This window comes from Syngnathus scovelli, chromosome 1 (assembly GCF_024217435.2).
Source record: "Syngnathus scovelli strain Florida chromosome 1, RoL_Ssco_1.2, whole genome shotgun sequence".
In the NCBI taxonomy this organism is placed as follows: domain Eukaryota; kingdom Metazoa; phylum Chordata; class Actinopteri; order Syngnathiformes; family Syngnathidae; genus Syngnathus; species Syngnathus scovelli.
This window is the reverse complement of record NC_090847.1, coordinates 10,770,652-10,790,949: the sequence shown is the minus strand read 5'-3', so window position 1 is coordinate 10,790,949 and position 20,298 is coordinate 10,770,652. Positions and strand designations below refer to the sequence as shown.

The 20,298-nt window shown below is 39.4% G+C and overlaps 2 protein-coding genes across 4 annotated transcripts; both read right to left on the bottom strand.

The window, feature by feature from the left end:
• Window positions 1-1,102: 1,102 nt before the first annotated feature.
• On the bottom strand, window positions 1,103-15,439 carry LOC137840291 (uncharacterized). Of its 3 annotated transcripts, XM_068650615.1 has the most exons (4): window positions 15,234-15,414; window positions 14,816-15,160; window positions 1,356-1,466; window positions 1,103-1,278 (listed from the first exon to the last, which is right to left on the bottom strand). In XM_068650615.1, the coding sequence occupies exons 1-4, from the start codon at window positions 15,280-15,282 to the stop codon at window positions 1,187-1,189; spliced, it is 597 nt and encodes a 198-aa protein (XP_068506716.1). In that variant the 5' UTR covers window positions 15,283-15,414; the 3' UTR covers window positions 1,103-1,186. The 3 variants fall into 3 exon arrangements, with proteins under 3 accessions (XP_068506716.1, XP_068506717.1, XP_068506714.1); XM_068650616.1 differs by lacking the exons at window positions 1,103-1,278; window positions 1,356-1,466 and adding an exon at window positions 1,473-1,846 and having other exon boundaries at window positions 14,816-15,145; window positions 15,234-15,439; XM_068650613.1 differs by lacking the exons at window positions 1,103-1,278; window positions 1,356-1,466 and adding an exon at window positions 1,479-1,846 and having other exon boundaries at window positions 15,234-15,428.
• An 828-nt stretch (window positions 15,440-16,267) lies between these two features.
• On the bottom strand, window positions 16,268-19,983 carry arsia (arylsulfatase family, member Ia). The gene is made up of 2 exons (XM_049744202.1): window positions 19,430-19,983; window positions 16,268-18,821 (listed from the first exon to the last, which is right to left on the bottom strand). The coding sequence occupies exons 1-2, from the start codon at window positions 19,741-19,743 to the stop codon at window positions 17,423-17,425; spliced, it is 1,713 nt and encodes a 570-aa protein (XP_049600159.1). The 5' UTR covers window positions 19,744-19,983; the 3' UTR covers window positions 16,268-17,422.
• Window positions 19,984-20,298: the final 315 nt, after the last annotated feature.

The following is a 20,298-nucleotide window of genomic DNA, read 5'->3' as shown; positions in this document are numbered from 1 at the left end:
TTAAAGTTTCAATAACATACCTTAACATTTCTTTCCAAACATTGCCTGTGACGCGGCAGGAATATTGCAGCAACACGGTAGCACAGCACTAACTGGGCTGGTTAAAGTAAAAGTAAAAAAAAGAGCTTCATCGTCTTCATCTTCCTCCTGTGCACTGAAACCGTCGAAGTCTTCCTCCTCAATAGCGTCAGATATCCTTCGCCACACACTTTCTCAGTATCTCTTTCGTCGTCGTTTTTATCCATTTCTTCTAGCATTTTCCATGATGAGGGTCCACGAAATAAAGAAAAGGGTGCCGCAACACAATGTCATCAACATCATATGCATTTCTTTTGTCCCCCATAATGACGGTTTGTGTATAAAAGCTTCCTTTCAGTAATGTCCGTCTTGATCGCGTTCTGCGTGATGCGCGAAATGTTGTAAACAAACTAGCAAATCTTCTTCGGCGCATTGTCTCTTCTTCGCCTGTCTCGCTCTTGCTTCCTGCTGGAGCGCCCCCTGGAGGCCGGAGGCCGTAAAAATCCATAAGTACGCCGCATTCATTTAAGCCTCCGGGTTCAAAGTAACCTTCTGAATAAAATGCATTAAAAGTTCACATTCATTACAACTCGTTTTTGGTGAGCAAAATGTCAGAAGAATTGAATTTAAATGCTGATTGATTGGGTTTTAATACAATGCAGATGGTCCAAACAGCGCCACTGCTTTGTGTAATCTCTGAGCCACATGGCAGAGTCAGAGAAAGGGTTTAGAGCACAGGTGTCAAAATCAAGGCCCGGGGGCCAGATACGGCCCGCCACATCATTCTATGTGGCCCACGAAGAAAAGTTTTGCATCAAATTCGTGTGTCATTACTAGAATTGCAAATTGTCTTCACTTTTAATAATATCTTTTTTTTTAATATTTGACCAGTTTTTACTCGTCTGATTTGAAAACGAGTTATTTGTCAGTTTGTTTTGTAGCTTTTACTGTATATAATAGTGTTAAGAGTAAAAGTAATCAAGTCATCACAAAAATCAGGAAAAAAATCTTATATAAGCCGCACCTGACTATAAGCCGCAAGGTCCAAATTTTAGGAAAAAAGTCGCGTCTTATACACCGGAAATTACGGTAAGCTTGATTTATTATAAGCACTTGAATTTACTACAGCTCAGAAAACATTATTGCACTCAGAGTCATAGTTGCTGTTTTAATTTAATCCGTGTTGAAAATTGTCTTGCACATGATCACTCATTTTCCAGAATTCCACTGCAGCCTTTTTTTTCTTGGATTTACCATGACCTTGAAATAAACCAGAAAATCATTATTATATTGTCACAATAACTAATTTCTACAAATTGTCTGTGAGTGAGTCATACCTGAATTCCTGTTTCTCCTTCTTTTCTTGTACAAGCAACAAGACAAAACTACAATTACAAGCACAGCAGCCAGTGCAGAACAAACTGGAATCAAGATTGATAAAAGGTTTTCTGAAACAAAGACATAACAAATGTAACTGTAAAATACAATTTTACAAATCATATAAAACTCCAAATTGATATAATGGACAAACAATTAAGTGGAATCTGCCAAATGAAGTGCTTCAAAAAGTGATACCAACAAAACAGCAAAAACGATGTCACATATGATTATCATTTAAATTCTTGGAGATTATACGATACATTTGACATCATTACAGAAAATATGACACTTATATTCAGTGAGAATTTTCCTTCTCCAACAATTTGTTTGGATGGAAGTTGAGCCACGACGCCGGACCTGCGGTCTACACCGGACCTCCAGGAGGCTAACACCATCAGTCCCAGGAGGAGAGCTACCATCTGGCCCAGTGTGCTAGCACAACCAGCCCCTGGAAGAGAGCTAACATCAGGCTCAGTAAGCTAGTACCACCAACCCCTAGAGGACAACCACCACCAGGCTCAGCAGACTACCATCACCAGGCTCAGGAGGATAGCCACCACTAGCTCCAGTGAGTTGGCACCACCAGCCGCCCTAGGAGGTCATCTGACACCGGGTTGTGTGGGATAGCATCTCCAGCCCCAGGAAGAAAGCTACCATCAGGTATAGGTTGATAGTCAGGATGGCAATGAAATTGCTCCAGAAGGACATGGAGGAACTGAAGCTATCAATGGAAGTGATGTCTTCAACTCTTGAAACCATAATGAAGCAACAGGCCATTATTACAGAGCTGATGGGAGAGGTGAAGCGGCTCAAACAATTAAATACTGAACAAAATAAGAAAATAGTCACCCTGGAAAATAGATTAGACAACTTGGAGCAGTATTCCAGAATGAGCGATGTCATCATCACAGGTTTAAAGATTAAACCACGAAGCTACCAGCAGGCTGTGAAAGGCCTTGCTTCAGAGGACTATCCTGAACATGAGGAGACAACCGAGGAGCAGGTAAAATCTTTCCTCCACAGCAAAGACATCGTCATTGACACTATCAATATTGAGGCATGCCACACTCTGCCAACGAGGAGTCTAGATAGCAAGATACCACCTATAATTGTCCGTTTTACAAATAGGAAAAGTAAGATAAATCTACTCAAACAAGGTAGGAAATTAAAAGGCACGAACATATACATGAATGAACACCTCACCAAGAAAAATGGTGAAATAGCTAAAAAAGCAAGAGCTCTTAAGAAAAACGGTAAAATACAGTCCACTTGGACTGCAGGTTGTAAGGTATTCATCAAACCTGTTGGAGCAGCAGAGGGTTCTCATGGTTTCTGCATTAGTGCCATAGAGCAACTTAAGCGGTATGAAGGAGATCAGTAACTTGTACATCATTACTTAGAACCTCAAGTTGTGATACTTTTATATCATGGAAGGTAAAAAACCTGGTGAACTTATCAACCTATCATGAACAGTACTGACAAATGCCTTTCCTTTCCAACTGGTCTGTTTAACAAACAAGCACTAATAGCTGAAAATGAAGAACTTGATTTGAAAACATTTGATTACACTGATCATAAGGGATTTGATATAGAGAACAATATTGATCCTGTGAATAACTTCTTTATCAACTACAATCAAACGAACTGTAAATACTATACTGTAGAGCAATTTAGCGAGAATGTAGCAACAAATAGGGCAATGTCAATTATACATTTTAATAGTAGGAGCTTGAAAGCAAACATCTCTAAGATCAAACAATGTTTAAAAGATATGAATAATCCGTTTACTGTTATTGCAATATCTGAAACCTGGTTAAAGGAAGATCAGGCTGAAAAGATTGACATAGAGGGGTATGAGAGTTATACATTAAATAGGATGGGAAAAAGATGCGGAGGGGTTGCTCTATTCATAGACAAAAACTGTAAGTGTAAGATAGTAAGAAATATGTCTCAAGCAATAGATAATCTCATGGAATGTATTACTGTTGAAATAGAAATGGAATCATCAAAAAACATTCTGGTAAGCTGTGTATACAGATGTCCAGGTTCAAGTATTGAGGCATTTAGTGAGCTATTATCAAGAATGTATGAAAGAAAAATCAATACGAAAATGGTCTATGTCTGTGGTGATTATAATATAGATCTACTGAACCCACTTCAGCTGACTCCAATAACAGAATTCATTAACTTAATGTACAGTATGAGTCTTTACCCTGCAATAACTCGTCCGACTAGAATCACATCTCACAGTGCCACTATAATTGATAATATATTTACAAATGTGATTGAAAAGAAAGTAAAAACTGGACTGATAATAAATGATTCAAGTGACCATCTGCCAGTGTTTGCGGTGATCCAGAACTGTACAAGCGAAAAAAAGGATGCTATAGCTTTTAAAATGTGTAGAATGAACTCTGGCAATTCAATTAACTCATTCAAAAATGATCTTCTAAAACAAGACTGGAAAAAGGTATATGTGGGTGATGTAAATGAAGCCTACAACACATTCATGGCCATTATATCTGAACTTTATGATAAAAACTGTCCTCTTGTAAGGAAAGCGGTCAAACACAACTCAGTGGAAAAACCATGGCTGACAAAGGGAATCTTAAACGCCTGCAAGAAAAAAAACCTGTTATACAAAGATTTCCTAAAGATAAGAACAAAAGAAGCTGAATTGAAATACAAGACCTATAAAAACAAATTGATCAAAATAATGAGAAACAGTAAAAGGAACTACTATAGCAAGAAACTGGAGGAAAACAAGAGTAACACAATAACAACATGGAAAGTGTTAAATGAAATTATTAAAAACAGAACTGGAAAGCCAGGATATCCTTCTTACTTTGTAAACAGTAACAATATAACTATAAATGAACTTGCAATGATTGCAGAGGAGTTTAATGATTACTATGTTGGTATTGGGCCTACTTTGGCGGAAGAAGTACCAAAAAAAGGGAGTACAAGTGACCTAATTAAGGATGTACCCATAGCCAAAAGTATGGTTCTAAGGGGAACGGATGAGACGGAAATAATAGAAATCGTTAGAGGATTTAAAGGTAAAAAGTCAACTGATTGTAATGGAATAGATATGTCACTTTTTAAAAATATTATTGAAAGTGTGGTGAAACCCCTAACACATATTTGCAACCAATCACTGACAAATGGTGTTTTTCCGAGTGAAATGAAAACAGCTAAAATTATTCCGATATATAAAGCTGGGGACAAACACATATTCTCAAATTACAGGCCAATATCTTTACTCCCACAATTCTCCAAAATACTAGAAAAAATATTTTATAAAAGGCTTGATGATTTCATCACAAAACAAAATATTCTGTGTGACCAACAGTATGGATTTCGGAAAAATAGAACCACCACGATGGCTTTGTTAGATTTCGTAGCTGAAATAACAGCTATTGAAAATAAACGATATGCTGTAGGTGTCTTCTTAGATCTTAAGAAAGCTTTTGATACTGTAAATCATAAAATACTGTTAACAAAACTTGAGAGATATGGCATACAAGGTATGCCACTCACTTGGTTAAACAGTTATTTATCAAACAGGAATCAATATGTGCAATTAATGGACTTCAGATCAAAGCTAAAGCAGGTAAAGTGTGGGGTTCCTCAGGGCTCAATATTAGGCCCCTTGTTATTTATTTTGTATGTTAATGATATGTGCAAGGTCTCCAGATTACTCAAGGCCGTAGTTTTTGCAGATGACACGAATCTGCTCTGTAGTGGGGACGACCTGGACCAACTACTGGATATTGTGGGTATTGAAATGGAAAAATTACAGAGTTGGTTTGACACAAATAAACTTACATTGAATTTAAGTAAAACAAGGTATATTATATTTGGAAACCGTCCGACAAACACAGACAAAATTCTTACAATAAATAATATAGAAATAGAAAGAGTGAATGAAGTAAAATTTCTTGGAGTGCTAATAGATAAAAAATTAAGTTGGAAACCACATATAATGTATATCAAATCAAAGATCTCAAAATCACTGGCAGTATTGTATAAAGTAAAAGATCTTATAAACCAAACATCATTATATTCCTTGTACTGCTCCTTCATACTCCCATACATTATGTACTGTGTGGAGGTGTGGGGCAACACATACAAAACAAACACAGATCCAATCTACATTCTACAAAAAAAAGCTATACGACTTGTAAATAATGTTGATTACAGAGAACCATCTAACCCTCTTTTTGTAAAACTGAATGCACTGAAATACAATGATCTAGTCGATTTTAAAACCATCCAACTCATGTACAAAATAAAAAATAATCAATTACCAAACAGTATCCAGAGGTTGTTTGAGTGGAGGGAAAGTACCTATGATTTAAGAGGAACACTTATGTTTAAAAGAGATTTGGTGAGAATGAAGGAATGAGGTCGAAATACAAAAAGTCCTGCCTCGCTACAAAAACAGATATGCTCAAACCTCATTGAATAAAGTACATAAGCAGACAAGTATATTCACATATTAAATAAATAAAAGAAACATTTGAAGCATATAATTATACCTACACACCAAATCAATAAAGAAGACATAACTAGACATTTTTGATAAGTGGTGATGAGAAAGGTTTTTATAACTTTATGATCTGATATATATATTTCTGAGGACTTTGAAATAACAAATGACTTTTGATATATTGCCTAAATAGCTTAATGACCCTTAAGGAACTGTGGAATGCATGCCTGATGTTTTTTCTCTGAATCATGGACACGGCCAGAGTCGTCTTGACCGTTCAGTACTTGATTGTATCTTATGTTTTGACTAATGCTAGACGCCAGTTTTTGATTACTACTGAACGCTCTGCACAGAGGGAAATAGTTTGTCTAACAAAGAAAAGATACGGTTGAATGCGGTACGACAGTGTATGTCCAAGATTGGAGAAGAATGTTCACAGGAAGGTCACGTGGAGATAAAACCAGTGGGTGCCAGAAGGAGCCACCCGAGAACACGGCCAAAGATGATCGCCAAGGCCGAGAGACGGGATGGAAGACAACAGCCCCCTCCACACACACACACACACACACACCAACAGCCCCCCACCAACACACCGAATCGCCCATAACCAGCACCACTCCCATGGAAGCAGACTCTCCTTCGAACTTGCCCCACCCCGAAGACTCATCGCCCATCAATCCCAGCCCTCAATGTGCTACTGAATATAAAACTGATCTAACAACCTTGGACTTTGCCTTTTCTGAATGGAGACTTTCCGCTCTTGAAGGGCCCAGCGCTGTATTGTACTTTCCTGAAAACAGAGCTTTTTGAACAAGAATTGTGATTGAACTCAACCAATCTGTCTAAGTCTAATTTCTGCTTCAGTGTCTTTGCATTTTCCTAAATCTGAAGAAATCAAACGAGCACGCAGTGAGTAAATTGGAGAACAGGTGATTGGCAAAGGCTTTTGCCGTGAGGCGCAGATAACGCGCTCCCTAAATTGTGGACAAAATCCAACAAGAACAACTTTAAAGTTGCATTGTATAACAGTTAAAGGTGTGGAATTATGGAACGCCAGCAGTGACGAACTAAAGAATTGTAGTTCATTACCTCAGTTTAAAAAAATGTATAAAGGCAAAATACTGATGGGATACCGTAGCATGCTGTGAGGTGTTTAAACTGCTTTTGTATTTATCTAAAGGAGGTGTATGTATGTATAAGTGTGTGTATGTATAATATCTATATGTATAAAGTTAAAGTTAAAGTCCCAATGATCATCGTCACACACACATCTGGGTGTGGTGAAATTTGTCCTCTGCATTTAACCCATCCCCATGTGATTTTGATCCATCCCCTGGGGGAGAGGGGAGCAGTGAGCAGCAGCGGTGCCGCGCTCGGGAATCATTTGGTGATCTAACCCCCCAATTCCAACCCTTAATGCTGAGTGCCAAGCAGGGAGGCAATGTTTCCCATTTTTATAGTCTTTGGTATGACCCGGCCGGGGTTTGAACCCACAACCTTCCAGTCTCAGGGCGGACACTCTACGACTAGGCCACTGAGCTGGTATGTATGTATGTATGTGTATATGTATATATGTATATATGTATATATATATATATATATATATATATATATATATATATATATATATATATATATATATATATATATATATATATATATATATATATATATATATATGTATATTTTTAACAAATCTGAAAATGGACAAATCTTGACGGAATCAAGCAAACGTGGTTACAAGGGGTAGAGCTAGATAAGCCTAGGCTTCCTTCTACTCCCTTTTGAACAAATAAGATTTTTTATGATAAAGTGAAAATTTATAACGCAATGTTTTTTTTCTTTTCTTTCTTCTCTATTGTACTACGGAGTTATTATTTTCAGTATTGTTACTTTCTTTCTTGTATTTCTTTAAATGTTCAAAATAAATAAACAAACAAACAAACAAACAAAACGACATAACAAAAAGTTGGGCCCCGACAGATTTGGAATTTGCCATTTAGGAATTTGCCTATTCACATTTTTTTATCCTATCCTTTACATTTGGAGTAAAATTCCCCTGTTTTCTGTTTTTGTGCTTTGACCAACTGAACAGTATTGGTTCGAGACAATCTTGTGGCATCTTGGTGCCAAGAAAATGCGTTGAAGTGGATGTGAAATTTCATTTGATGCATCTTTAGGCAATTTTAAAACTATTTTGGGGGGTGCCCAAATTGTCATCAATCATGGGAGGACTCTGTCCCTATCCATGTGATTACTAAGCACTAGTCAAGTTTACTTATATAGCCCTAAATCACAGACAAGTCTCAAAGGGCTTCACTTGTGCAAAATTGACAATTATTCTCAACATTCTCTGATTTTGAAATTAATTGACTGTCGATCATTTTGTATGAAAAATTGGTACAACTTAGAAATCAAGAGGTGTTACAGAACATATTATGTTTTTTTTTTGTTTTTTTATTTCGAACATTTAAAGAAATACAAGAAAGAAAGTAACAATACTGAAAATAATAACTCCATAGTACAATAGAGAAGAAAGAAAAAGGGAAAAAAAGAAAGAAAAAAAAACATTGCGTTATAGATTTTCACTTTATCATAAAAAATCTTATTTGTTCGAAAGGGAGTAGAAGGAAGCCTAGGCTTATCTAGCTCTACCCCTTGTAACCACGTTTGCTTGATTCCGTCAAGATTTGTCCATTATCAGATTTGTTAAAAATATACATATATATATATATATACATATACACATACATACATACATACATACATACATATAGATATTATACATACACACACTTATACATACATACACCTCCTTTAGATAAATACAAAAGCAGTTTAAACACCTCACAGCATGCTACGGTATCCCATCAGTATTTTGCCTTTATACATTTTTTTAAACTGAGGTAATGAACTACAATTCTTTAGTTCGTCACTGCTGGCGTTCCATAATTCCACACCTTTAACTGTTATACAATGCAACTTTAAAGTTGTTCTCACCAAATCTCTTTTAAACATAAGTGTTCCTCTTAAATCATAGGTACTTTCCCTCCACTCAAACAACCTCTGGATACTGTTTGGTAATTGATTATTTTTTATTTTGTACATGAGTTGGATGGTTTTAAAATCGACTAGATCATTGTATTTCAGTGCATTCAGTTTTACAAAAAGAGGGTTAGATGGTTCTCTGTAATCAACATTATTTACAAGTCGTATAGCTTTTTTTTGTAGAATGTAGATTGGATCTGTGTTTGTTTTGTATGTGTTGCCCCACACCTCCACACAGTACATAATGTATGGGAGTATGAAGGAGCAGTACAAGGAATATAATGATGTTTGGTTTATAAAATCTTTTACTTTATACAATACTGCCAGTGATTTTGAGATCTTTGATTTGATATACGTTATATGTCTCCTCAGACCTCAAGTGCGACATGCTCAGGACTGCCTGCAGTTTGCATACCAGTCAGATGTTGGAGTGGAGGACGCCATCCTCCACCTACTGCACCGAGTTCACTCCCACATGGATAAGGGAAGCGCCACAGCGAGGATTCTGTTCCTAGACTTCTCCAGTGCGTTCAACACCATCCAGCCCCCCCTGCTCAGAGACAAACTGGACAGGATGGGAGTGGACCCATACATGGTGACCTGGATCTCCAGCTACCTCACAGACAGGCCACAGTACGTCAGACTAAAAGACACCATCTCTGACACTGTGGTCAGTAGCACTGGAGCCCCACAGGGCACAGTGCTGGCCCCTGTACTCTTCACCTTGTACACCTCAGACTTCTGTTACAACTCTGAGCTGTGTCACATACAGAAGTACGCGGATGACACAGCCATTGTCGGGTGTATCAGGGACAATAGAGAGGAGGAGTATAGGAGCCTGGTGGGGGATTTCGCCACCTGGTGCCGTGCCAACCAACTGGAGCTCAACATCTCCAAGACCAAGGAGCTGGTCATAGACTTTGGGAGGAACAGGCCTAAGCCTAGGCCCGTACTGTTGGAGGGGGCTGAGGTGGAGGCTGTGGACTCCTACAAGTACCTTGGGGTGTGGCTGGATAAAAAACTGGACTGGTCAACTCACACCAACCACCTTCACAGGAAGACACAGAGCAGGATGTACTTCCTGAGGAGACTACGTTCTTTTAACATCTGCAACAAACTCTTGGAGATGTTCTACCAGTCCGTGGTTGCCAGTGTCCTGTTTTACACCGTGGTGTGCTGGGGCAGCAGCACATCCAAGAAGGACACCTCCAGATTGGACAAACTGGTCAGGCGAGCCGGCTCTCTGATCGGCAAGAAGCTGGACTCATTGGAGACGGTGGCAGAGGCAAGGACACTGAAAAAACTGTTGGACATTATAGGCAATGTCAGTCACCCTCTGCACTCTGTCATCACTAATCAGAGGAGCCGGATCAGTGGGAGACTGCTCCTCCCCAATTGTAGGACAAGCAGACTGAAGAACTCCTTTGTCCCCCAAGCCATCAAGCTATTCAACTCCTCACTGGGGAGGAGGTGACATGGACATGAACAGGGACATAACTGTACATTTCATTTACATTTCATTGCTATCTCTTGCACTGTGTGTATTTCTGCATCTTCTGTATGTCTTGATCTCTTGTGTTTTTCTTGTGTATCTTGTATTTTACTGCTACTGGACACAGAATTTCCCTGAAGGAGTAATCCCAAGGGATTAATAAAGTTGAGTCTAAGTCTAAGTCTAAGTCTAAGTCTAATGTGGTTTCCAACTTAATTTTTTATCTATTAGCACTCCAAGAAATTTTACTTCATTCACTCTTTCTATTTCTATATTATTTATTGTAAGAATTTTGTCTGTGATTGTCGGACGGTTTCCAAATATAATATACCTTGTTTTACTTAAATTCAATGTAAGTTTATTTGTGTCAAACCAACTCTGTAATTTTCCATTTCAATACCCACAATATCCAGTAGTTGGTCCAGGTCGTCCCCACTACAGAGCAGATTCGTGTCATCTGCAAAAACTACGGCCTTGAGTAATCTGGAGACCTTGCACATATCATTAACATACAAAATAAATAACAAGGGGCCTAATATTGAGCCCTGAGGAACCCCACACTTTACCTGCTTTAACTTTGATTTGAAGTCCATTAATTGCACATATTGATTCCTGTTTGATAAATAACTGTTTAACCAAGTGAGTGGCATACCTTGTATGCCATATCTCTCAAGTTTTGTTAACAGTATTTTATGATTTACAGTATCAAAAGCTTTCTTAAGATCTAAGAAGACACCTACAGCATATCGTTTATTTTCAATAGCTGTTGTTATTTCAGCTACGAAATCTAACAAAGCCATTGTGGTGGTTCTATTTTTCCGAAATCCATACTGTTGGTCACACAGAATATTTTGTTTTGTGATGAAATCATCAAGCCTTTTATAAAACATTTTTTCTAGTATTTTGGAGAATTGTGGGAGTAAAGATATTGGCCTGTAATTTGAGAATATGTGTTTGTCCCCAGCTTTATATATCGGAATAATTTTAGCTGTTTTCATTTCACTCGGAAAAACACCATTTGTCAGTGATTGGTTGCAAATATGTGTTAGGGGTTTCACCACACTTTCAATAATATTTTTAACAAGTGACATATCTATTCCATTACAATCAGTTGACTTTTTACCTTTAAATCCTCTAACGATTTCTATTATTTCCGTCTCATCCGTTCCCCTTAGAACCATACTTTTGGCTGTGGGTACATCCTTAATTAGGTCACTTGTACTCCCTTTTTTTGGTACTTCTTCCGCCAAAGTAGGCCCAATACCAACATAGTAATCATTAAACTCCTCTGCAATCATTGCAAGTTCATTTATAGTTATATTGTTACTGTTTACAAAGTAAGGAGGATATCCTGGCTTTCCAGTTCTGTTTTTAATAATTTCATTCAACACTTTCCATGTTGTTATTGTGTTACTCTTGTTTTCCTCCAGTTTCTTGCTATAGTAGTTCCTTTTACTGTTTCTCATTATTTTGATCAATTTGTTTTTATAGGTCTTATATTTCAATTCAGCTTCTTTTGTTCTTATCTTTAGGAAATCTTTGTATAACAGTTTTTTTTTTCTTGCAGGCGTTTAAGATTCCCTTTGTCAGCCATGGTTTTTCCACTGAGTTGTGTTTGACCGCTTTCCTTAGAAGAGGACAGTTTTTATCATAAAGTTCAGATATAATGGCCATGAATGAGTTGTAGGCTTCATTTACATCACCCACATATACCTTTTTCCAGTCTTGTTTTAGAAGATCATTTTTGAATGAGTTAATTGAATTACCAGAGTTCATTCTACACATTTTAAAAGCTATAGCATCCTTTTTTTCCCTTGTACAGTTCTGGATCACCGCAAACACTGGCAGATGGTCACTTGAATCATTTATTATCAGTCCAGTTTTTACTTTCTTTTCAATCACATTTGTAAATATATTATCAATTATAGTGGCACTGTGAGATGTGATTCTAGTCGGACGAGTTATTGCAGGGTAAAGACTCATACTGTACATTAAGTTAATGAATTCTGTTATTGGAGTCAGCTGAAGTGGGTTCAGTAGATCTATATTATAGTCACCACAGACATAGACCATTTTTGTATTGATTTTTCTTTCATACATTCTTGATAATAGTTCACTAAATGCCTCAATACTTGAACCTGGACATCTGTATACACAGCTTACCAAAATGTTTTTTGATGATTCCATTTCTATTTCAACAGTAATACATTCCATGAGATTATCTATTGCTTGAGACATATTTCTTACTATCTTACACTTACAGTTTTTGTCTATGAATAGAGCAACCCCTCCGCATCTTTTTCCCATCCTATTTAATGTATAACTCTCATACCCCTCTATGTCAATCTTTTCAGCCTGATCTTCCTTTAACCAGGTTTCAGATATTGCAATAACAGTAAACGGATTATTCATATCTTTTAAACATTGTTTGATCTTAGAGATGTTTGCTTTCAAGCTCCTACTATTAAAATGTATAATTGACATTGCCCTATTTGTTGCTACATTCTCGCTAAATTGCTCTACAGTATAGTATTTACAGTTCATTTGATTGTAGTTGATAAAGAAGTTATTCACAGGATCAATATTGTTCTCTATATCAAATCCCTTATGATCAGTGTAATCAAATGTTTTCAAATCAAGTTCTTCATTTTCAGCTATTAGTGCTTGTTTGTTAAACAGACCAGTTGGAAAGGAAAGGCATTTGTCAGTACTGTTCATGATAGGTTGATAAGTTCACCAGGTTGTTTACCTTCCATGATATAAAAGTATCACAACTTGAGGTTTTAAGTAATGATGTACAGGTTACTGATCTCCTTCATACCGCTTAAGTTGCTCTATGGCACTGATGCATAAACCATGAGAACTCTCTGCTGCTCCAACAGGTTTGATGAATACCTTACAACCTGCAGTCCAAGTGGACTGTATTTTACCGTTTTTCTTAAGAGCTCTTGCTTTTTTAGCTATTTCACCATTTTTCTTGGTGAGGTGTTCATTCATGTATATGTTCGTGCCTTTTAATTTCCTACCTTGTTTGAGTAGATTTATCTTACTTTTCCTATTTGTAAAACGGACAATTATAGGTGGTATCTTGCTATCTAGACTCCTCGTTGGCAGAGTGTGGCATGCCTCAATATTGATAGTGTCAATGACGATGTCTTTGCTGTGGAGGAAAGATTTTACCTGCTCCTCGGTTGTCTCCTCATGTTCAGGATAGTCCTCTGAAGCAAGGCCTTTCACAGCCTGCTGGTAGCTTCGTGGTTTAATCTTTAAACCTGTGATGATGACATCACTCATTCTGGAATACTGCTCCAAGTTGTCTAATCTATTTTCCAGGGTGACTATTTTCTTATTTTGTTCAGTATTTAATTGTTTGAGCCGCTTCACCTCTCCCATCAGCTCTGTAATAATGGCCTGTTGCTTCATTATGGTTTCAAGAGTTGAAGACATCACTTCCATTGATAGCTTCAGTTCCTCCATGTCCTTCTGGAGCAATTTCATGGCCATCCTGACTATCAACCTATTCCTGATGGTAGCTTTCTTCCTGGGGCTGGAGATGCTATCCCACACAACCCGGTGTCAGATGACCTCCTAGGGCGGCTGGTGGTGCCAACTCACTGGAGCTAGTGGTGGCTATCCTCCTGAGCCTGGTGATGGTAGTCTGCTGAGCCTGGTGGTGGTTGTCCTCTAGGGGTTGGTGGTACTAGCTTACTGAGCCTGATGTTAGCTCTCTTCCAGGGGCTGGTTGTGCTAGCACACTGGGCCAGATGGTAGCTCTCCTCCTGGGGCTGATGGTGTTAGCCTCCTGGAGGTCCGGTGTAGACCGCAGGTCCGGCGTTACTGGCATGCAGTCACCGACGGTCACAGGTCCAGCGTTGCCGGGACGAAGTGCAGCACCGACAGCGGGTCCAGCGTTGTTGGCTCGAGGTCCGGCAACGGCAGCAAATCCGGCGACGTTGGAGTGGGACACTAATGTGACCGCGAGTCCAATTGCGCCGGGAGGATTCCCAGTGGCGGCCGCGGATCTGGCGGCCGCGGATCTGGCGTGGTTTGATAGTATTTCGCTTTAGAGTTGAAAATGACCGTGTTGACGAGCGCGGTGCGAGCTAGCTAGCAGCTTAGCATTCAACGGAACCGGAATAGCTGACACGATATTGCGAGCTGACTGGTTCATCAGGTTCATGTTCTTCCACTGGCCGCATTTGTATTGTTTTTTTCCGTGCAAGGAGTTAATTGCATTGTTATACCTATAATTTCGGTTGAATTTTATATAGAACATTCTAAATAAGAATTATTCTGTGTAAAATGAAACCATTATTTAAAAAAAAAAAATGTTTTCGCTTAGTTGACAAAAATTGATTGTTTTTCGTATTTGACTTCATTCTTACCCTGAACATCCAGTTCCAACGTGATGGTTTTGACAATGCGCCCATTCAGATCAAAAACTTCCACAATGTATTGACCCGAGTCATTCCTCTCAACGTTGGAAATCTTTAAAGTTCCATTGTCCACGAAAAACTCTGTTCTGTTCCTGAAAGCTTCCTGTATCCACGGCTTTTCCTTTTTAATGGTAAACACAGGAATGGATCCGTTGTTAAGCAGTTTCTTACATCGCAGGTGATGGCCCCTCACGTTGAGCATCAATTGGATGTACACCGACCCTCCAAGAGTGACGGAGCAATGAGAGCTTTCCAAGGTGCCGTTACATTTAGATTCACCTGGAGGAAGAAAAGCTGCAAGTCGGCGCAAAACATTAAAATTTACACTTCATTGTTATTGATGCATTACTCCTGATGCAAACATTACCGTCAGCTGTTCCGCCAAAGAGAAGAAGAAGAATGAAAACCTGTCCCATATTACTGTTTTCTATAGAAAGATTGGTGCAGAGAGACTTCGAATCATGAGTGATTTTACAGGAAGTGGGTAAGTCAAGAAGGAAGGAAGTTGAGTAAGTTGGCTTACTTCTCCTTTGAAGACCTCTAGCTGTCTGCGACTTGATTTTAATGCACCTTAAATAAATGTGGTTTAATTTCAAAAGGAAGCAAACGATATGTACATATACAGGGTCCGGCAAAATGATCTGACACGTTTGTAGGTTTAATAAAATACAAATAAATTAAAGAAACAAAAAAGTTTTTTTTTATTTTTGAAAAGTACAAATAATGCCATGAAACGAAACGAAACAAAACGGCATTATATGTACTTTTCGAAAATAAAAAAACCCAAACCTTTTTTGTTTCTTTAATTTATTTGCATTTTATTAAACATACAAATGTGTCAGATCATTTTGCCGGACCCTGTGAATATCCATCCATCCATCCATTTTCTGAACCGCTTAGTCCCCACGGGGGTCGCGGGCGTGCTGGAGCCTATCCCAGCCGTCATCGGGCAGTAGGCGGGGGACACCCTGAACCGGTTGCCAGCCAATCGCAGGGCACACAGAGACAAACAACCATCCGCACGCGCACTCACACCTAGGGACAATTTGGAGTGATCAATCGGCCTATCCCTATGTTTTTGGGATGTGGGAGGAAACCGGAGTGCCCGGAGAAAACCCACGCGGGCTCGGGGAGAACATGCAAACTCCGCACGGGGAGGACCGGAGGTGGAATCGAACCCGCACCCTCCTAACTGTGAGGCGGACGTGCTACCCAGTGCTCCACCGAGCCGCTCACCTGTGAATATATATATATATATATATATATATATATATATATATATATATATATATATATATATATATATATATATATATATATATATATATATATATATATATATATATACACGTATATACTATAGAGGAGCGATAAAAGGCATTTTAAAAATCACATGGTAAGCACGTTCTTAAAGTTTGCTTTATTGTACACTGGATTCATAAGACTCACATATGTATGTAAAATTACATTTGCTGCTAGCCTTTTTGTTCACAACACTGACTAAATACATAGATTGTTCATCATTATTTTGATATAAATGCCTTATGTCATCAAATGTTTCATATTGGTTTAACTTTCTAGATCTAACATATTGCGTGGTTCCACTTTTAATTTTTTTTTCCTCCATAGATTCGTCACACTATAAAAAATGTGACCTATACAGTACATTGATATATTGAGTAACAAACATAGTAACCTTGTTTGGCAAAAGAAACATGGAAATATAAGTGTAATTAGCTCATTGTAAAGTCATTTATTGCAGACATTTCTAATGTCTGTGACTTTGTCCTTAGATTGATCAATCTACCTGAAGGTAAAGCATACAGCATTTCTGAGGTAGCAGAGTCTTCCCATACTGTGAAAGAGATGCAGTACAGAACAAAGTCTACAGCCCAAACACACATAACACGTTATATAAGTCTACAATGCAAACATTAACATTAAATACATTATGAGCGATTGAATGCTGCCAACGCAATAAGGCAATGGGCCTTTTGGCTAAAAGTAGCATCATCTTAATGATGTTTGAATAGACAATTCCATACAATACTGTTTCCATTCTTCAAAAGGCCCAGTGCGTATGCCGGGCTTGACATTGCAAGAACAGAAATAGACTTACTGGGGTCCGTGCGTGACATTGGTAACTGCAAGATTTCGCCTTACAGATAATGTAGTTGGCCGTGTATGTGATGTGGGCAGTGTAATCCTTCTCTACGCTACACCACTTGCGCCAGGAGTTTGACCAGCTTTTGGAAAGTCTAAAGCCTAGTTTCCTTTTCTAACCAAATTTTCTGGGGGGGTGGCAGGAACACCCAGTGAGGTGTACCATGTCTACTCAAATGAACTAGGCCATTGATTCGGCAAGAAAATAACGATGCAGCCGTTTTTAGGCCAAGCGCAAGCTACTTTGTTACCAAATTGTTGGATGAGTCTGGGGCGAGGGAAACCGTTAGCATGAAAATGAAGTTAGGCCCATTTTGCGCCAACTGCATTCATGCCAATCTACTAAAATAGAGCCCAGACTCTGTGACATTCATGTGTCTTGCTTTTATATAGTCATATCCTGTTGGACATGATCCTAGTGTTGAGTCTCTTGAAAAATGATCTGCTATGAGACAGTTTAATCTTTTTCTTCCAGTCCATATTCTTCTTTGGATAAAATGTGTCCCGGCTGTCTTCTTCCTCATCAGCCATCCATGGAACCCAGGCACCACCATTCAGGCTGGGGTCAGCCCGTTGGTCCTCTGATGGGTACCGTACTGGGACGGCAGTACGGTTGTAGTACACCAGTCTCGCCATCAACTCTTTGACCACATCTGGTCTCTGCTCTGAGAGGTCACAACGTTCATAGGGATCTCCAGAGATATTGAAAAGCCATACTGATTTCTTGAGTTCAGTGTGCCGCTCAAGGTTCCACCAGCTGACAGGGAAGCTCGGAAGCACCTGCAGTGGTGTCCAGTCTCCGTAACCAGGATCTCCGGTCAACAATTTCCAGTCTCCAGCTCGGATTGAGGCCTGCACGGCTGTATTCCAAATCCCATATCCTTTCTGTAAGGAGCCGCTGCGCGCACGGTTATAGAGAGGGTCGATGTTGTGAAGGATCTCTAATCTGGGAGACTCCTTCCCCTCACTGATGGCATCCCAGACATCAAATCCATCTACCCCTTTTGTAAGGGACTCGTTGCCCCCTGCCAGGCGTACAACTGTAGGGTACCAGTCAGTGATGTGCATCAGGGCTTTGCTCACCCTCCTCTTTCTCCTCAACAGAGGACTGTGGACAAATCCCAAGCCTCTGACTCCACCTTCCCAGTAGGTGCCTTTACGCCCCCGAAGTGGCCAATTGTTGCCGCCGGACAGTGGTTGTCCGCCATTGTCCGTAGAAAAAATGATGACGCTGTTTTGATAGTAGCCATACTTACGGAGGGCGTATGTTATATTTCGTACTGCCTCATCCACCACAGAGACCATGGCAGCATACTTTCTGCGGGCCACGTTGCCCAACCCTCGGTACGGATAGATGTACTCCCGAGGGGACTGCAAGGGCGTATGAACGGCTTGAAAGGAAAGGTAGATAAAGAGCGGCTGCACGCTGGGATCATGTCTTGCCAGAATTTTGCGGACCCTCTGTGTGTACAAATGGGTGGAGTACTTTCCCCTCTCACCCCACGCTACAGTCTCACCTTCGTGGAGGTCAAAACCACAGAGGCCCGGACCGTCACAGGAGTTGTAGGTGTAGTAGTTGACACTACCAGTCAGGGAGCCAAAGTATGTGTCAAAGCCACGACGTGTTGGCAGGCACTCCTTCTTGTAAAAGCCCAAGTGCCACTTGCCTACCATGTGAGTGGAATACCCAAGCTCCTGTAGTCTCTGGGGGAGGGTGACATGTTGGAAGGGAAGACAGTTGGGCTGGCGGGGTCGGATGATGGAATGCTGGAGGCCTGTGTGAATCTGATACCTGCAGAACAATCACGGAACAATGTCAGGCGAACAAGTGTGTTCCAATTTTTCAAAAGGTCTTCAATTTCTTCTACATATGTACCCTATCCGCAAATTGTCATCTCACTCACTCTTCGTACGCTTTTGTTAAAATGGTTAGTCTATATATCACTGACTACAGCCTGATTACAGAAGCGTCTCGCCAGTATTGTTTCATTGTTTTGGAGCCAAATTGCCAATTAAAAGGAATAATTTCCTGAAGGCATCTGCTAAATCTAGGTTATGGTAAAGCAGACAAATGTTTTTCTTAATATTTCATTTATTATTCTTTTACATGCATTTTCTTAATTTTCCCATAGAGGTAAAAAAAAAATACATAATGAACCAAAGTATTCTCATGTACATACACTTGAAAATACTGTTGGGAAAGTACTCAAATTGCAAGTTTACTACTTTAATGGTTATTTAGCAATTGTAGAATATGTTGTTTTTAAGATTGGGTCCTCTAACAACAAATGGTACACTCACTGTTAAACTCAACTACTTCCATAACATTTTTTTGCTAGCAACAGCTTACTCAAACTGTAAGAGTTTTGCGAAGGAGACCATATGAGAGACCTACTGTACCTTCCAGTGATGAATTGGCTTCGGGATGGCGTGCATATTGGCTGGATGTAATAATTCTCCAGCTTCACCCCATCAGCTGCCAACTTATCCAGCACCGGTGTCTTTATATCAGAGCTGTGATAGCCTATATCGTTGAATCCCTGATCATCTGTCATGATGAAGATTATGTGAGGAGGCTTTGGACCCAGAGACCCTGCACCAAAAGTCTGACCTGGCTCTTGTTCCACCTGATTGGGACCATTTGAATCCCAGGTCAGGTATCCTAGACTGAGAAGACTCATCATGGAGAAACCAGTCAGGGCCATTGTAGCCATTGCTATTCTCTCAAAGGTCAAACAATCCAGTTGCCAGCGTGATGTCACCAAAGCATCTTGGAGTTGATAAAAAAGAACAAAAAACAGTACCGTACTCTCATGTCTCAAATTTCCAAATCTGATTGGAAAGTTTGTGAGCCTCAGCCACACATTTACCCGAGTTCATCGCCACCCCAGAAATGTTCAAAAGCTCCTTGGAAAACATTTTCCTTCCCCTAGTGATCCAGTTAACACCGCCCATCTACCTTGCAGCTTGGCTGAAAAAACATCAGCTTCCTACCACCTTTAAACACACACAGTAATGTTTCTACTAAAGCCAAGTGGCACTCATGAACGTAGATCATTCCAGCTTTGAGAGTTCAACATTCTTGTCAACAGGTAAGTGGTTGAATGTATTTTGAAGTTCAAGTATTTGGGCCACATTTCTTTAATTAGGGAATTAATCAGGTAATGGGCAAGGCGTTACTCAGAGAAATAAAATGGTGTGTTGAATTCATTTAATGTCATTTTCAAGTACACTATTCATCTGCTTACGGAATATCTCTAATAAAAAAT